General features: G+C 31.6%; 2 protein-coding genes across 3 annotated transcripts; both read right to left on the bottom strand.

The window, feature by feature from the left end:
- Positions 1-859: 859 nt before the first annotated feature.
- Positions 860-2,667, bottom strand: LOC111404974 (NAC domain-containing protein 90-like). Its single transcript, XM_023033695.1, has 3 exons — positions 2,470-2,667; positions 1,716-2,011; positions 860-1,363 (listed from the first exon to the last, which is right to left on the bottom strand). The coding sequence occupies exons 1-3, from the start codon at positions 2,627-2,629 to the stop codon at positions 1,076-1,078; spliced, it is 744 nt and encodes a 247-aa protein (XP_022889463.1). The 5' UTR covers positions 2,630-2,667; the 3' UTR covers positions 860-1,075.
- A 5,630-nt stretch (positions 2,668-8,297) lies between these two features.
- On the bottom strand, positions 8,298-10,650 carry LOC111404043 (NAC domain-containing protein 90-like). Of its 2 annotated transcripts, none has more exons than XM_023032760.1 (3): positions 10,219-10,650; positions 9,471-9,766; positions 8,298-8,782 (listed from the first exon to the last, which is right to left on the bottom strand). In XM_023032760.1, exons 1-3 carry the CDS (start codon positions 10,376-10,378, stop codon positions 8,483-8,485), a joined length of 756 nt encoding a protein of 251 aa, XP_022888528.1. In that variant the 5' UTR covers positions 10,379-10,650; the 3' UTR covers positions 8,298-8,482. The 2 variants fall into 2 exon arrangements, with proteins under 2 accessions (XP_022888528.1, XP_022888527.1); XM_023032759.1 differs by having other exon boundaries at positions 9,471-9,778.
- Positions 10,651-17,205: the final 6,555 nt, after the last annotated feature.

Consider the following 17,205-nt stretch of genomic DNA (forward strand, 5'->3'; position numbering starts at 1 on the left):
AATGACTTCCATCGCAAAGAAAGGTGAAAGGTACGGGCAAAAATACCAAAAAATGAAATGTAAGAACATTTTCTATGATAAATTTGAAAGGTAGGGACGTTTTTTGTCAATTACCCATATAATAAATATTATTACATACCCTTTTTAACAAAATTTATTGTTCTTAAACTTTTAATTACTTGAGGAAACGATGTTTCACAAATATTGCATTTTTTTTTAAAATTTGATTGTAAGAAAAAAAAATGATGACAACCAAGATGTTTTCCGGGCTCAGTATACCGATCTCTGCCTTATCAACACCCAAAGAGACAACAAAGAAGGTATTTTGTAGCCACAAACAAAGGCTAAAAAATGAATGAGAAGAACTAAGAGGACAGCCGCAGCGGAAGCACAAAGAAAAAGAGCCGTAGTCGGTTCTTTCTCAAAGACTGAACAACACACACGTTAATGACAAGGTCAAAGAAGGGCAAGATATATAGGTTAAGTTAGAGCATAGTAATGGGCTCCAATACAAATATGGTAAGTGGGCCAAGTATAATAAGCCATCCAATGAGTGAAGAATCGGACCATGAGCAACTCTAATTAATTAGACTGCTTCCAATGACCCCCAAGTAATTTTAGGGTCGGATCGTCAATTTTAGGTGTCGATATTTAATTAAGTCATCTAGACAATGCCGACTAAAGAATTCCAGCGAGTAACATCATAGTCCGTATTTATTGGATACTAAAACCCAACAGTGATCATCTATTTTTCATTATCTGGTTACAAAAGGCTGGTGATTTCATTTTATCCACACCTTTTATTAATGTTTTAACTTACAAAATGAAATTCACAAACTTTCATCGACTATATTAACTGAAAAATCTCATCAAACAGAGTTGGCTCTCAAGATGAAACCGGCCAGAATCTTGTGCTAAGATTAACCTCCTAATTGTTAAAATAAAAAATTCTTGTGCTCAATAAAATATTTCTTGCAAGGATCATAATATACCTATGCGAAGCTTAACTACTGGAAAATTTTGTTATGTGTCCAACTGATCAAGGCATATATAGGACAGTTTCAAAATCGTCAGTTCAAATGTTCGTAAAATCAAACCATTCCCAGTCCCATGAGCAAGGTTCATTTTCTTCAACAGCCATATCCCAGTTATTAGCAATATGATATGAGGAATTATCGAATAAGTGATTTGTTGCGTCTGCTAATGGATGATTTTGTTGAGATGTTGTTACCACATTTTGGTGGTGCGCCGCCACTAATTGGTGGCCTTCAACCACTTCATCTGGTGGCGGCGGCCTTCTGTCAAATGCCCTCACGCCTTTTGTTTTTCTGTAGACTCGGCATAAACTGAATTCTTCCCGTAACTGCATGAAATTGGAAACCAGAGAGAAGATAGCAAATTAGTGCCACTATGAAAAAGATCAGAATCATATATGCTTTTTTAATGAATATTATTACTATTAGAACTATTTCAGGGCATAGGCTCGGAGGAAAAGAAGCACTATATTAAAGCTTATCCCGATTTCTTGAACAAAAGACATCATACAAAGATTATAAACATAAAATATGATCTAGTTAATTATTAGGGTTTAGTCCATTTTCTATTTCTTTTTGACAATTTAAGATTTTCACAATGAAATGGATCAACAAATGCATGAATACCCGAATTACACCTTTTGCATAATTAAGGAATACAATTCTAATTTCTAATTAGACCTGTGGATTTGCAGCAGTTGAAGAGGAAGATTCAGAAAATTCAATCAATTTATACTCATTCATCTTCCACACAGTCTTTCTTCCATGTCGAGCTCTTCCTGCATAGAAAACCATTGTTTTGTTCTTACCAATTATACGATCTTGTGAAGAATATACAAAACAAGGAGAGCCAGTTGCTTTCCAGTATCCTTGTTCCGTGAGCCGGTTAGGTCTTCCTCCACGGGCTACCCTTTCTTGCCTTGGAACGAAGAAAAACCATTGCTCTAGATCTCCACGACAACGCTCTCCTGCAAATTCTGGGTTTTTTTCCCCTAAACAAACATTAGTATATTATATATAGAATTCCTGCAGCAAAAGAAGAAATTCACATGATCCAAACGCCCCAATTTGCTGTGTGATCACGCGTCAACTAAACGTGAATCTCAACTTGTAATTTACTCATTTTGAACTAAAAGAGAACAAAATAAGTCCAAATGCTGAACATATATATCCTAAAAGTGTAGAACAATTCAGATGATCTTGATTTTGGTTTTAGCCTTAAAAACTAAACAGACATAATCCATGTTTGGCAAAGCTTAAATTTTAATTCAAACTCATCAAACATACTTTTTGTCCATGTGCAAATAAACTTAAGGACAGAAAACAAGAAGTTCGAGTATTTAACCGTCAAGCAGTATTAATTAATTAACCTTTGGTAGCAAAGAAAAAATAATAATGGATAAAAACAAGAATTGAATTAATATAAATTATTTACGTGGAAGATCCCATGGACTGTAATCATAAATATGAAGAGTCGGTATAACCCTGTCGATGTCCACTACTCTTGTGCCTTGCAGCTTATTACGCAGATAGAAAGAAACCAATTCTTCCTCTGCGGGGTAGAACCTAAAACCTGGTGCCAACTGATCATCCATTGCTTGTTTCAACTCTCTCTCTCTCTCTCTCTCTCACGACTCAGTACTGGGTTTTGAGTGGACGAGTTAAACTCATTTTTTCCTGTGTGTATATATAAAGAGAGAATTGTGATGGATGTTTAGGAGCAGCAGCAGATTGAGATGGGGGAGAAAATATGGGAGCGATGATTGGTGTTCTTGGAAATTTCGACCTTGCACACAAGACAAAGGAAAATAATCTGTGTTCCCATTTTATTTTTCAACACCATGAACACCGTTAGAATCGGTCAATTTTCATGCATTTTTCTTATATGGTTCATTCATTTCCTCGTCAATTCCACGCAAAAGAGTCTTGTTTGAGCTTTTTTTTTTTTTTTTTTTAAATGTATTTTGTAATAGTGTTATGATAAAGAATGTGTGATTAAAAATAAGGAAAAAAGTTTTGAATTTACGTGTAATATTATTTTATTGAAAAATTTGTGATTAAAATGAGACAAATTTTAAACTCATTCATCTTGCATTGAACTAGGAAAAGATAAAAGAGTCATGGAAAATCCAATCCTATGTCAAAATTAATTATATTAACTAAATGCAATCTATAACTAACAAGTTCATCAAATTTCATCTAAAATTTCTAAGGAACAAATTTTAGTATATTATATTTTTTCAATTATCCCAATCGAGCCAATCAAGTCAAACTAACTTTTTCTAAAACTCATTGTCACCCGCGTTAAATTCTTCCAATCACTTCCCTAACTTTGCGCGGTATAATAGTACTTAGGTGTATAATTACAATTTTATTTTAATCACCAACACGTCTTTAAACATTGCATATTGGCTCATTTTTTTGGAAGAGGAAGACTCCGACTACGCACATTTCTTCTATTTAACGTGGGTTCTACCTACCGGATAAGGTTTCCAACGTGAAAAGGCTTTGAAATTATTAGCAAAGAAAAGTTTTCAAGCAACGAGACAAATTTTGTAGTAAAAGTTGGGTGTCAAGCAGAAAGATGAAGTCAAGATGTGCTTTCTCGGCAGGTGAAGCAAGGTACATGCAGTATCCATAATGGGTCCTCTTTTCTCTTAATTCGTTGTCATTGCTCTTTAAGAATCTATTAGATGTTTTAATAAATGAAATATGTGATTAAAAGTTTTTTAATAAAAAATAGTTTTACCAAATTAGCTTTAAGTATAGTCTTGGGATTGTATCTTAACACAATTCAACTTTATTAACAAAAGTAGTTCAAACTCTTATTTATTAATCAATATTTTAATATTTAACCGATGTTGAATTTATCTCTTCACATCTCCAAATCCGAGTGCTTCCTTTGAGTCTGCATTTATTTGAGAGAGATTTTCCTAAGGAAAATAATTATGTGAAAATAATTTTTTAAGATTGTGTGATTCAAAATTATTTTTGTAAAAATCTCTCTCGGACAACTCTTTGTTGGATCGAAGTGCTATTTGAACTTAATGGACTTTGATATTATATTTAAACTTGGAATTCTACCTTTTAGAAGGTCAATTTTATTAAGAGGATTAGTTCAAACTTATGTATGATGGTTAATATTTTCATATTTAACCGATATGAAATTTATTCTTGATATACCCCACAAGACAGTGGCTTGTTTGAGTACATCCAATTTTGATATCTGTGTGCTCATTTGAGTTTTAGTTCAATTCGTTCCGACATAAACTAAAATGAGCATACTGATTTTAAAATTAAACAAGCAAACATCTTGCAACATGTTATAAATCTCACATTGAATAGTGAGTTGAGATTTGTTCTTCACCAATGATTTATTCACACATCATTTTACACCTATTTTTAACCACAAGTGACGATAAGAGAAAATTGGACATGTTAATTTAAAGTGATGTGTCAATAAATTACTAGGCAAACGGTAAATTAGACAACCAATTTTGAATAGCAGATCTCAACTCTTGATTAGCCAACGCGTGATAATTTGAGTTACTCTTCTTTAAAAAGTTAACTTTTTAATATGAAATTGTAATAGTAGACTCATAATAGAAAGCAATACTATGGTACAATTGATTTTACTTGATTATGTTCTTTGAGAGTAACTTTGATGAGAACATCAATAATAATGTGTTGCTTTAGGAGCAACAATATTTTTTAATAGACAGATATATGGGTACCAAATTCGTAAGCTAGATAATTAATCGAACAATGAGCAAAAAGAAGATAATTAGCTAGGAGAAAAGATGAGACATGCACATGTAAATATTGGTTTAAATTATGATACGCATTCAATTGAAAAAGTAGATATATTAACACAAAATTTGCCTTTTTCCCAATGACTTGAATTCACTTGATTTCATAATTGATTTAATGCAAATAGATATTCATATAGAATAAAAACATAATCACTATATATGTTTACAATAAAATAATCATTGCTTCTTCAAAAGCAATAAATCAATATTTTTCTGAAATATTAAAACTGTAATATGATGTTTTTTTGGGATAAGTAATATTTCCTTGGAATATTAGAATAATATAATTTTTTTTTTAAAATCTACATAATATTGTTTAGGAATATTAATGAAATTGTAAATTGTATTTCTTCACGAAAGTACAATTACATATAAATTCTATTCAAGAATATAATATGAAAAAATATTATACTTTTTTCAAGAGTAATAATATAAAATTATTTTAATATATTGTATGTGTGAATTTGTACTTCTTCAGGAGTAACAAAATAATACAAATATCATATTTCTTTTCAAGCAATGCTATAATATTCTTCTTAAATATTGATTTAAATTGTTTCTTTTCAAGAACAATAATACAATATTCTAATTATTCTTTCAGAATATTGATTTAGATTATTTCTTTCCAAGAACAATAATAAATAATAAAACATACTGAAATATTGAACGAAAAAATTACATTCATATAATTATTTATTATCATTAATTGGTATAGTCGAATCGATATAATCAGATCAAATAACATTACCTCTTTGTCATACAATTTAAAGTTATAATACTAACAATTTCTTTGAGTAGATTAAAAGAGTTTCCTTGTAAATTCAATTGACTAAAACTTCTTATCTTTCTTTGATTGAAGGAAAAAAAAAATCTATAAACGATAGTATTCTCTAGAAATTTGTTAATACGAACTTATCGTAATTTATGCCAATTTGGTCTTTGTGGTCTTACAATTATCCATTTATTCATATGAGGGCCTTTTTTCCTATTTGACTCTTTCATGTAAACATGTTCCTAGGGTACTGTGAATAGCTTAAGAATGGTCAAATTTATATCTCGATATGTAACATTTTCAAGAACTTTCATCTCTCTTCTATGTACTTTCCTTGCCCATTATGACATTCTCCACTAGTGGCCGCTAGTTTTGCATGGAAATTGGAATTTTAGATTCGCATCGTGCGTTATATGAATATTTGGTCCCATGAATGTGACACAGTGTGAACCTTTTTGTGAGTTGGTCGTTTGAATACTTCAAAAATCAGCCCACAAAACCGGGACCAGGGCTGTAGATACAATGCATTTGTTTCTATATAATTTCTTTAGTCAATATTATTTTTAATTCCTTTTCTTTTGTTAGTAACTTGAAAGCAAATCTCATGCTTTATTTTTGTGGCGTAAGATGGAAATGTTCAAACTTTAGCTATTTAGGACTTGTTCAGTAGTGATTTTGAGAATCGATTTTTTGACGAAAAGTGGGTCTTATCTGTGAGAGAATAAATCAAAAATGATGACTAGAATAATGAAATAATAAAAAAAAAATTGATTTTTTTGTAAGAAAAATCAATACCAAACATGTACATAATGTTGAACAATTAGGAAACAGCTGTCAAAGATACGAAGGATTAAAGATTATGTTATGTATAAGTATATCTCGTCAACTTTACGTGTACAAAAACTAGTTCGTGCATCACATGTGAGAACAATTTTCTGACAACGTTAATGAAATTATGGAAAAGAAGTAATTATGGAAATGGAACTTAATGATGAAAATTGAAAACTTTGATTTGTATGATTGAATTGAATTTTCATATAGGTACAAAGGTTTGGGGGGTGATTTCACAACCCTCCAAATAAAATTAAAATTGTGGTTTGGAAGATTTGGAACCTTGTCCCCTGTATAAAAAGTAGAAACTTGACCATTACCATATAAACAAATTAAAAATCATGCTCAATATATATTTTTTAAATATATATTATTTTCAAATTTAAATAAATAAATAGCTGTAGAAACTTGTGGGGCCCAGACCCCCTTGGCTTCACAGCCCCTTTATAGTCCACTGTAAATAATGAATAATGCCTAATGTTCACAGGGCCTGTACAGGCCCCTCACATACTGGGAGAGGGGGAGGGGGATGGGGGTGGGTGATTATTTGAAAAAAAATAAAAAATTACCCCACCCCCTATAATGTGTGTGGCTTGTACAGGCCTTGTGAAACAGGGTGGCGGCAAAATTGGTAAATAATTTAGAAGACATAACATTTTGTTAAATGCAGATGACGGATAGCCATCGACATTCGTAACATGCTCAAATAAATTACTGCTCGTTCATGTTCAAATTCATTTATACACTGAGGTAATTGCAAAAAATTCAAAAAACACGACAATTTCAGAAATAAATAAAACAAAATTGACATAACAATATATTCTATAACATTTTACATAATCATTTTAACAAAATTTATTGTTCTTCAACTTTTAATTATTAGAAGCAATGATGTTTTATTATATTATTTTTTATGATTTTTTTAAAGGTCAAGCCTTACAGCTCGATGTACAACTACCTCACAAGAGGACGGGCCCGCACATTAATTAGGCGTAGGCCCCTCGTGTACACCGGGTTGGTGTACAAGGGGTGAAATCTTTTTTTTTTTTTTAAATATATGGTATTTGGTTATAAAAAATAATTAAAATTTATTTTTAATTACATATTTTATTTCTTTTACAACGTTTATCAGCTTTTTAGACCTCGAAATGGGATCCTTGTTGTGTAAAAAGTGATTTGTTTGTAGCTTTTGCAAGTCAGACAATAAATAACAAAATGAATAGCATAAGTTAAAAACAAACAAAATAAGAAATTGTGAGTTCGTTGTTCTAAAGTCGTGTGGCATTTTCTTCGCGTCGATACTTTCTGCACTGCAAGACTCCAAGATAAAATTAATATAGTTCACAATCGATTCTCCTATTATGAGCTTGATGACAATGATAGAAATAACAAGCATTATATCAATTTGTCAAAGCTATAAGCTTATATTATGAAATGCGTTAAAGAGTCTTTTATCAAGTTGTATCAAACAATGAAATAAAGGTTATGCTATATGTATATTATGGTGTCCATAATGTGCAAGTGGTATAGTTGAGAAATAGTTTTCAACCCTTTAATAATAGAATTTCACATGTACATTGTGGACATTTTTATGAATACTATAATATACATGTAGAATTATCCGAATAAATCCACCCTTTGACCGTGGGAAATTCAACCCTCCATTGATGAATTAAATCATTCCATTATATTTTACACAATGAACTTAAGATTTTAAATTTTCTACTAAATCCAAAATTAAACTCAAAATTGAGAATTAAAATAAAGAAAAACTGAAAAATTAAAATTAACTTTAATTGTGAAAGTTTAAAACTTTCTATGTCACAACACTTTTACCAATTTTATTTACTAAAAATCTACATCAAACATAGCGCGCTTGAAAACGCAACCAGCCAGAATCTCGTGCTAAGATTAACCTCCTCATTGTTAAAAATATTAAAAATTCTTGATCCTCAACAAAACATTTCTTGCAAGGATCATAATATCCTTTTAAGGATCAACGTACATATAATACTGCTGCAAAACCCGACTGTTCAAAAGTTTGTAAAATCAAACCATTCCAAGTCCCATGAGCCAGGTTCATTTTCGTCAACAGCCATATCACAGTTGTCGTTAGCAATACGGAGAACTTCTGATAATGAATTATCAAATGAGTAATTAGTTGCATCTGCTACTGGATGGTTTTGTTGAGATGTTGTTGCCACATTTTGGTGGTGCGCCGCCACTAATTGGTGGCCTTCAACCACTTCATCTGGTGGCGGTGGCCTTCTTTCAAAGGCCCTCAAGCTATTCGTTTTTCTGTAGACTCGACATAAGCTGAGCTCTTCCCATAACTGCATGAAATTGGAAACCAGAGAAAATATAACAAATTAGTGGCACTATGAAAAAGATCAAAATCATATATACCTTTTCTCATGCATTTTATTACTATTAGAACGATCCTTAGGCTCAGAGGAGAAGCAGCACTAATTAAAGTTGGATTTTGCTATTTGTACATCAAAATAGTATATAAACGGTAATCGACAATGATGTGAAGGAAAAAAATTAGGAGCTTGTTTGGTACAGCTAAAAAGCCAATTAAAATTAATTTTTTGACTGTTATTTTACTATTACAGTCGTCATTTTTAAATTCTTCTCTTACAAGTAGGACCAACTTTATCTCTAACGGTCAAAAAATCAATTATCAAAATCTCTACCAAACAAGCACTAGGTGAAAAAGTTGATTGCGTTCTATATTGACAAATGGTAGAGTGTCATGTAGTATTATGTAATCCATTCTATAAATCTTGATGTATATGTAGCAAGATATATTAAAGTTTATCAGGATGTCTTGAACAAAAGAAAGATTTTACAAAAACACGATAAAGTTAAATATAGGGTTTAGGCCATTTTCCATTTCTTTTTGACATTTTTAAGATTCTCACAATAAAATGGTTAAACGGATGCTTAACCTTTATCCCTTTTAATAAAAATTACAGCTTTTGCATAATTAAGGAATACAGTTCTAATTTCTAATTAGACCTGTGGATTTGCAGCATTTGAATAGGAAGCTTCAGAAAATTCAAGCACTTTATATTCATTCATCTTCCATACAGTCTTCCTTCCATGTGGAGTTCTTCCTGCATAGAAAACCATTGATCTTTTCTTACCAATTACACGATCTCGTGAAGAATATACAAAACAAGGAGAGCCAGTTGCTTTCCAGTATCCTTGTTCCGTGAGCCGGTTAGGTCTTCCTCCACGGGCTACCCTTTCTTGCCTTGGAACAAAGAAAAACCATTGCTCTTGATCTCCATGACAACGCTCTCCGGCAAATTCTGGATTTTTTCCTTGAACAAACATTAGCATATCACATAGAATACCAGCAGTAAAAGAATAAGTTCACATGCTCCAAATTAAAGACCCAATTTGTTGTGTGGTTCCGCGTCAACCGAATATGATTCTCAACTTGTAATTTACTCATTTTGAATTACAAGAGAACCAAACAAGTCCATATATATCTTCAAGTGGAGAACAATTTGGATGATCTTGATTTTGGTTATAGCCTTAGAAACTAAACAGACATAGTGCATGTTTGATAAAGCTTAAATTTGAGTTAAAATTCGTTAAACATACTTTTTATATACCTGTGAATAAACTTAATTAAGAAATGAAAAGGAGAAGAAGTTCATGTATTTAACCGTCAAACAGTATTAATTAATTAACCTTTGGTAGCAAAAGAAAAAAATAATGCATAAAAACTAGAATCGAAACAATATAAATTACTTACGTGGAAGATCCCATGGACTGTAATCATAAATATGGAGAGTTGGTATAACCCGGTCGATATCCACTACTCTTGTGCCTTGTAGCTTATTACGCAGATAGAAAGAAACCAATTCTTCCTCTGTGGGGTAGAACCTAAAACCTGGTGCCAACTGATCATCCATTGTTTGTTGCAACTCTCCCTCCCTCCCTCCCTCTCTCAACTCACTGACTCAGTACTGGGTTTTGAGTGGACGAGTTAAACTCGTTTTTTCCTGTGGGTATAAGAGAGAATTGTGATGGAGGTTAAGGGGCAGCAGCAGATTAAGATGGGGGAGAAAACATGGAAGTGATGATTGGTGTTCTTGGAAATTTCGACCCGCCAACAAGAGAAGGAAATAAATTGTGTTCCCATTTTACTTTTCAACCAATTATCATTTCTCTTACGGTTCAGTCAATTTTCTCATTAATTCCACCGCAAATGATGAAAAAAATTATAACTAAAAGTAGATATAAATAGTATGAATGATTTTTAAACTCATCCATCGTGCTTTGAGCTAGAAAAAGATAAAAAGTAATGGAAAATTCAATCGTATGTCAAAATTTATTATATTAAATAAATGCATTCCATATCTATAACTATAAAGTTCGTCAATTTTTTATTAGTTTTTTTATTTTTTTAAATTATCCCAATTGAGCTGATCAAGTTGAACTAAGAACCCGTTTAATTGCACGAAATTTTCCATGTAACTTGGAATTCGAATTCCAATTTTCACTTTTGGCCTGTTTGATTGACAAAATTTTTCAGAAAATTGATTTTCCGTGAATTTTTAGGTACAACACCTTAAAGCGTGATTTTCCACATTTTATTTTCCTAAGGGGTAGATGGTGTTTTCCACCTTTCTTTTTTTTTTTTTGGCTTTTTGTTTTTTTTACATTGTTGGCAATGAGAACAAATTTTAGGAACAATTGTAAAAGAAGATATTCCTGAAATTAACAATTTTCATGTAAAATAAAGTCAAACGAATACCAAAATATAGATATTCTTTTATCTTTTTTTTTTCCTTTTTTTTTTGTTGGCGATGGAAACAAATTCTAGGAACAATGGTAGAAGTGGATATCCCTTAAATTGACAATTTTCATATAAAACAAAGTCAAACGAATACCAAAAAACACTTTTACTTCAACATTTTTCACGTGGAAAATTATATCAATCAAACACAATAATTTACAATTCCCAGAAAAATAATTTCTAAGTAATTCAATTCCCTGAAATTCATTTTCTTTCCATCCAAATTCCATTTTCGCAATCAAACAGACCCTAACTTTTTTTAAATTCATTGTCACCCATGTTAAATTCTCCAATCTTGTTACAGTGATAAACTCAATGACAGATAGGACACGTGTCAATACATAATTAGACAATTTGAAAAAAAAATACAACGTCCCATCATTATTTGTCACATCACCCTGTCACTTCCATCATTGTCATTAAACCTGTCCAAGTATCATTGTTCTAAATTCTCCCAATCACTTCCCTAAATTTGCGGGATATAATAGTACTTGGGTATACTATATGTCTTTAAACGTGACTTACTTTTTATGGAAGATGAAGATTCGGATTGCATATATTTCTTCTATGTGACACGGGTTCTACCAACTTGATAATATTTCTAACGTGAAAAGGCTTTGAAATTATTAGCAAAGAAAAATTTTCAACCAACAAGACAAATTTTGTTGGAAAAAGATGGGTGTTAAGCATAAAGATGAAGTCAACAAAATGTGCTTGTTGATAAATAAAACGATTCAAGATAATATATATAACATGATATGAAGTATATGATCGTAAAAATTAAAATTAAAATTAAGACAAAAGGAAAAGAATTAATTGACAGAAGAACAAAGTATTTTATTCAATTGAATAATATGGAGAAAATAAATACAATAATTGTGTTTATACAATTATTCTATATTTCAGTAATACAAAACTTGTGAAAAGAATCAGTTTTTATAGGAGTGTATGCCAAACTTTAGAAATACCACAAAGATGGAAATAAGATAAAAAAAAAATAATGTGAAATAAATGAAACAATATTTTTTTCAATAAAACGCGTGGAATAAAGAAATAATATTTTCCCCAAAAATCTAATTTAATTTCGATAAAAAAAAAATTCAAGAATCTCCAACTGAAAAAATAAATTTAATTGCAATGAAAAATTCAAACTTTTCGACAAGAACTAAACTTTCTCCAACACAAACATATTCCTTCTCTTCCACGGTATCCAACACGGATACATTAACCCAGACACCGGGTTTTCCAAAATTCACATAGAATTAAAAATTACCAAACAGTGTCAAAGCGCACCTTGTAGCAGATTCAACTTCCATTATTTTCATAGAAGGCCTGGCTAGTCTCAACACCTTCAAAATGCTAAAAGCATATGTAATCGAATCGGCATCCACTTACTTGTTGACATATAATCGACTTCATCCTTAATGTTTTGATAATAACAAACAAGATTAATTTTGTATCTAACAAATTCTTTTGAGTAATGATAGTTCAATATTAAAATCAATCAAGTATTATCAGACTTCAAATGAAGATCAAAGTGGAAGCTAAGCATTAAGTCAAATTATTCGAGATAAAAAAACTTAAAAGATAAATGCCAAGAAAGATCAAGATCAAGAGCACAAGAGACGACATCAAAGAAATATCAAGATGAGAAGTTTAAGAGACAAACCTCGAAGCAAAGACTTGATTTTTTAAGCAAAATGTAAAGGTACTAATACTTCGATATTTGGCAATGAATAGTTAAACTCAAAGACTTTTTATGTAATAAAAACAATTTTTGTGCGTTAAAAGTCATTCAAATGCAACGTTTTTGATCAAATATAAAAATGACTTTGAAAAGTAATATTTGAACTTTAAAAAATATTTTTATCATCAAAAATTAGTTAAAAATATTTTCCAAAAGTCCATGCACTTCAAAACTTTCAAATTGGAACAAACGGGGCTAAAACGTAAAAAGACTGCGCTGCCGGGGCGGTCAACTGCCAGAGAAGTAATCAACCGGCCGTAGGAAGCAATCAATCGGACCCTCTCTAGCAGTCAAAAATTTGACCGTTCTAACCTTTGATTTTTGCTGTATAAATGACTATATTGATCTTCCAGACAAAACGCAATTGACCGGACTTTTCTTCAGCAAATACAGATTTTATTTTATTTTTACATTTTTGAACTCTATAAATATCTTCACTCTTTTCATTCTTCACAAGATTTTCAAGTGTATCAAAGCGAGATATTTTTGTTTTAAGAATTCCTAGAGCTTTCCTTTACGTACATTCGTTTTATTTATTTCTTTGTATCAAAACTTTTATTGATTTAAACTCTTTAATCATCATCTTCATCAATGTTTTTTATCTCACTTTTTCGACTTAACTTATTTCTATAATTCATAGAAGACAAAAATTTTGAAGAAAAGTTTTGAACTTACATTGTATCATTTCTACTACTTCATATTGAAAATTTTGATTAAGTCAAACTTGCAAATCATCATATTCATCAAAGTTTCACATCTCTTTCTTCGTAATTAATGTATTATAAACATTCATTAAAAGAGGAAGATGTCTTGAGAAGATTTTTAAATTTAAATTGAATTTATTTCTTCTTCATCTTCTCATTGAACCACTTTGATTGATTAAATCTAATTTTTAATTATCATATCCGTGAAAGATTTTCATCTAACATTTGAGCTATCATTTATTGTTATTCATTGAAGTGTTAGCCTCTTTTAAGTAATTAAACTTATTTGTATTATTTATCAAGATAGCATTTGATTGTAAAATCACTTTGATAAAGTGTGGGTCGTGTTGAGGTCCCGAAATGCTAAACATTGTGTAAGGATCGGTGCTCCTTATTGTATGTCACTATATGGGTCATATTGAGGTCCCATAAAACTCAATAGTGTGGGTCGTGTTGATGTCCCATATAGCTTAACTTTGTAAAGGATCGGTGCTCCTCGTTTGTAAATCACCGGAAACGTTGTAAAGGGTTGGATTGCATCATAAGTCAATCAACATAGTGAAAAGGCCTTGCTCGTGCTGGAGAGTTTGGTAATGGAGAACGTAGATCATTGCTTTGGATCGACCCTCCGCATTATATTGTTTGCGCCATTTCTTCCTTTTACTTATTACTTTTATACTTGTGCTTATTATTTGAATCTATCAATTTAGTCTTTACTTGCCTCTCATTTGTGCTTATTTGTTTAACATATTTGCTATCATATTGGTTTATATCTAGAATTAATTTTCAAAAAGTTCTAAAAATCAATTCACCCCCTCTTAGTTAGTCATTCTTGGGCTTTCAGTACATATCTCCAATGAATCTATCCCTAGCAGTTAAATACGGTGGAACCGCAGGTAATGGTGCAAAGCGAAATTTCTCATATTGTCCAAATTCGAATGAGTAGTATTCTTCAATATGGACCCTGAATCAAATTCAAAAGGCGTGGTACCAAACTGAATCTCTACCACGGTACTAAATATGTGCTGACTTTTCCCCACAAATTCTTCGTGACCTTATAAGATGTATAATTGGGACCATTTCCCCTCTTCCAATATAACACATTTTCATACCTTCAAGACTTCATCTTCTCCAGAGAATTTGTATCCTTTTGAATCAAAAGTATTCAATGAAATGAGATTATTCTTCAAGTTTGAAATATGTCGAACGTGATTTGAGTGTTCTTTCCATCTTCTAGTTTCAATCCGACTCAACCAATATCAGCTACCCGATAAGGATCGTTGTTATCCATAACAATGACACCTTACATCACCGTTTCATATGTTTTAAACAAATCTCGTTTGAGACACATATGAAACGCATAAGTTGTATCTAAAATCCACTCCTCGTCAGGTTTGAGTTCTATGAAAAAAATCATCAAAACATCTCCATAACTCAAATAGTTCTCGACCATGTTGCTCTCATCTGAAGTATTTGATTGCTTCTCATGATTTGCAGTAAATTTACCTTTGTTCAGCAATTTGTAGCAATCCCTCTAAATGTGTGATTTATTCTTGCAATAATAACAAATAAGATTACTTAAATTTGACCTTAATTTACTCCTTCTCCATCACCATGAACAACAAGGCCTTCTCCATCTTTGGCTTTATATCCAACCAGATACTTCATCTTCTCATTTGAAAATAAGGCATCACACTCATATTCAGTGGTGAAAGTATTACTATTATACACGATTGTGTCTCTAAACGAAGTGGCCAACGAACATAAAATGATTAAGGCCAAATCTTCTTCATTATACTTTACCTCTAAAGTCTTCAAATCAACGACGATTTCCTTGAACACAGTCAGATGATTTTTCAAATATCCGTCTTCTACCATATGATGAGAATATAACCTCTGTTTTAGATGTAATTTGCTTGTCAAACTTTTTGTTATGCATAATTGCTCCAACTTCAACCACAACGTAGCTATTGTTTTTTCGTAATATTGTTAGAAAGATGAAAATCAATTTGTGAAAATGACTTTCGATCTTTCTGTTGTTTCTCTTTCGTCATCTAAGTTGTTGCCATTTTATCAAACTCCAACAATGCATCATCTAAATTTATCTGCATGAGTACAACTCGCATCTTCACTTGTCACAATGATGATCTTTTATTCCTATCCAAGAGTGAAATTCCATGCTTCATGGTTGCCATCAATAACAAAAACCTCGAACGAATCACAACTAATAGCTCTGATTCTACTTGTTGGGAAATAAAACGGATCGCAATAATATATATAAGACGATATAAAGTATATGATTGTGAACAAATAATAAGACAAAAGGTAATAATTAATTGGCTGAGGAATGGAGTATTATATTTGTTGTAAAGTAATCCAAATTTAAGTGGGTATTGAAGTCCTAGTTGAAGTGGTTTTGAAGAGATCAAAATTATCGACTAGGAAAAAAAGTCACCGCATTTTCGCTAACTGGACGCTAAAGTGACACCGACAAATTTTCAACAGAAAGTTATTGCTCGCCTGTCGCTCGAGTGATAGGGTTTCCCGAGTTTCGCATTTTAAAGTGTTTAACTTGGTTTCTAGGAATTTATATATAAGACGCGACTTGTATTATTCTCATAACATTCATAGAACATCTTGAGAGCTTTAGATCTTAATTAAGAGTATTGAATTCTTGTTATAAACATAATTACTATTAATTATGGTGGATTTCTCCTCCCGTGCTCGTGAATTTTCTCGTCTTGGGTTTCTACGTAAATCTTAGTATTTTTTATTTTGGTCTTATTTAGTTCATTATTGTCACAAATTTCCAATCAAATTCGTAACAATATTCAATTGACTAATATGAAGAAAATAAATAAAATAACTGTGCCTACACAATTATTCTATATCCGAAATCGTTTCCTAAGTTCCTCAATATCCCTAAAGGTCTTTCCAACTTTAAATTGGATGGATACGCATATCTTTTGTAACAATGAAATCGAGGACTAGATCTTCTGAAGAGGGATAATAATCCTTATCAGAATCTAATTCCTCAATTGCTAATTCTTCTTCTTATTCTGTGACAGTGGTATTATTCCCCAAAGCAGTGCACTCGGATGCTTTGTCATCAATCTTGAAGTCATCACCAATTTCGTTATTAGAATCATTAAAACCCCTATAACGACCCGAGTCTCTCTACCCAAGTCATTAGCTTACGTACTGTCCGCTTTGGATGGGCCTTGCGCCCACTTATTCCTCACGGCTTTCTATCGCGTTCCCTAGGATTCGAACTCATAACATTTTCCTTAAGTAAGATTTAAGTTGAATCCTGGTACCAATTGATCCGTGAAGAGTAAGTGGGCACAAGGCCCACCCAAAGCGAACAGTACGTAAGCAGAGACCCGAGTTGTTAAAAAAAAGCCCTTTTTTGTAATGACTCAAACTTCTACGCTCAAACCATTATATCATATTTTTAAAGACTTAATGGTCTGCATAGAAAAAAAAAAA

The sequence above is a fragment of the Olea europaea genome, chromosome 11, assembly GCF_002742605.1.
Source record: "Olea europaea var. sylvestris chromosome 11, O_europaea_v1, whole genome shotgun sequence".
Lineage (NCBI taxonomy): Eukaryota > Viridiplantae > Streptophyta > Magnoliopsida > Lamiales > Oleaceae > Olea > Olea europaea.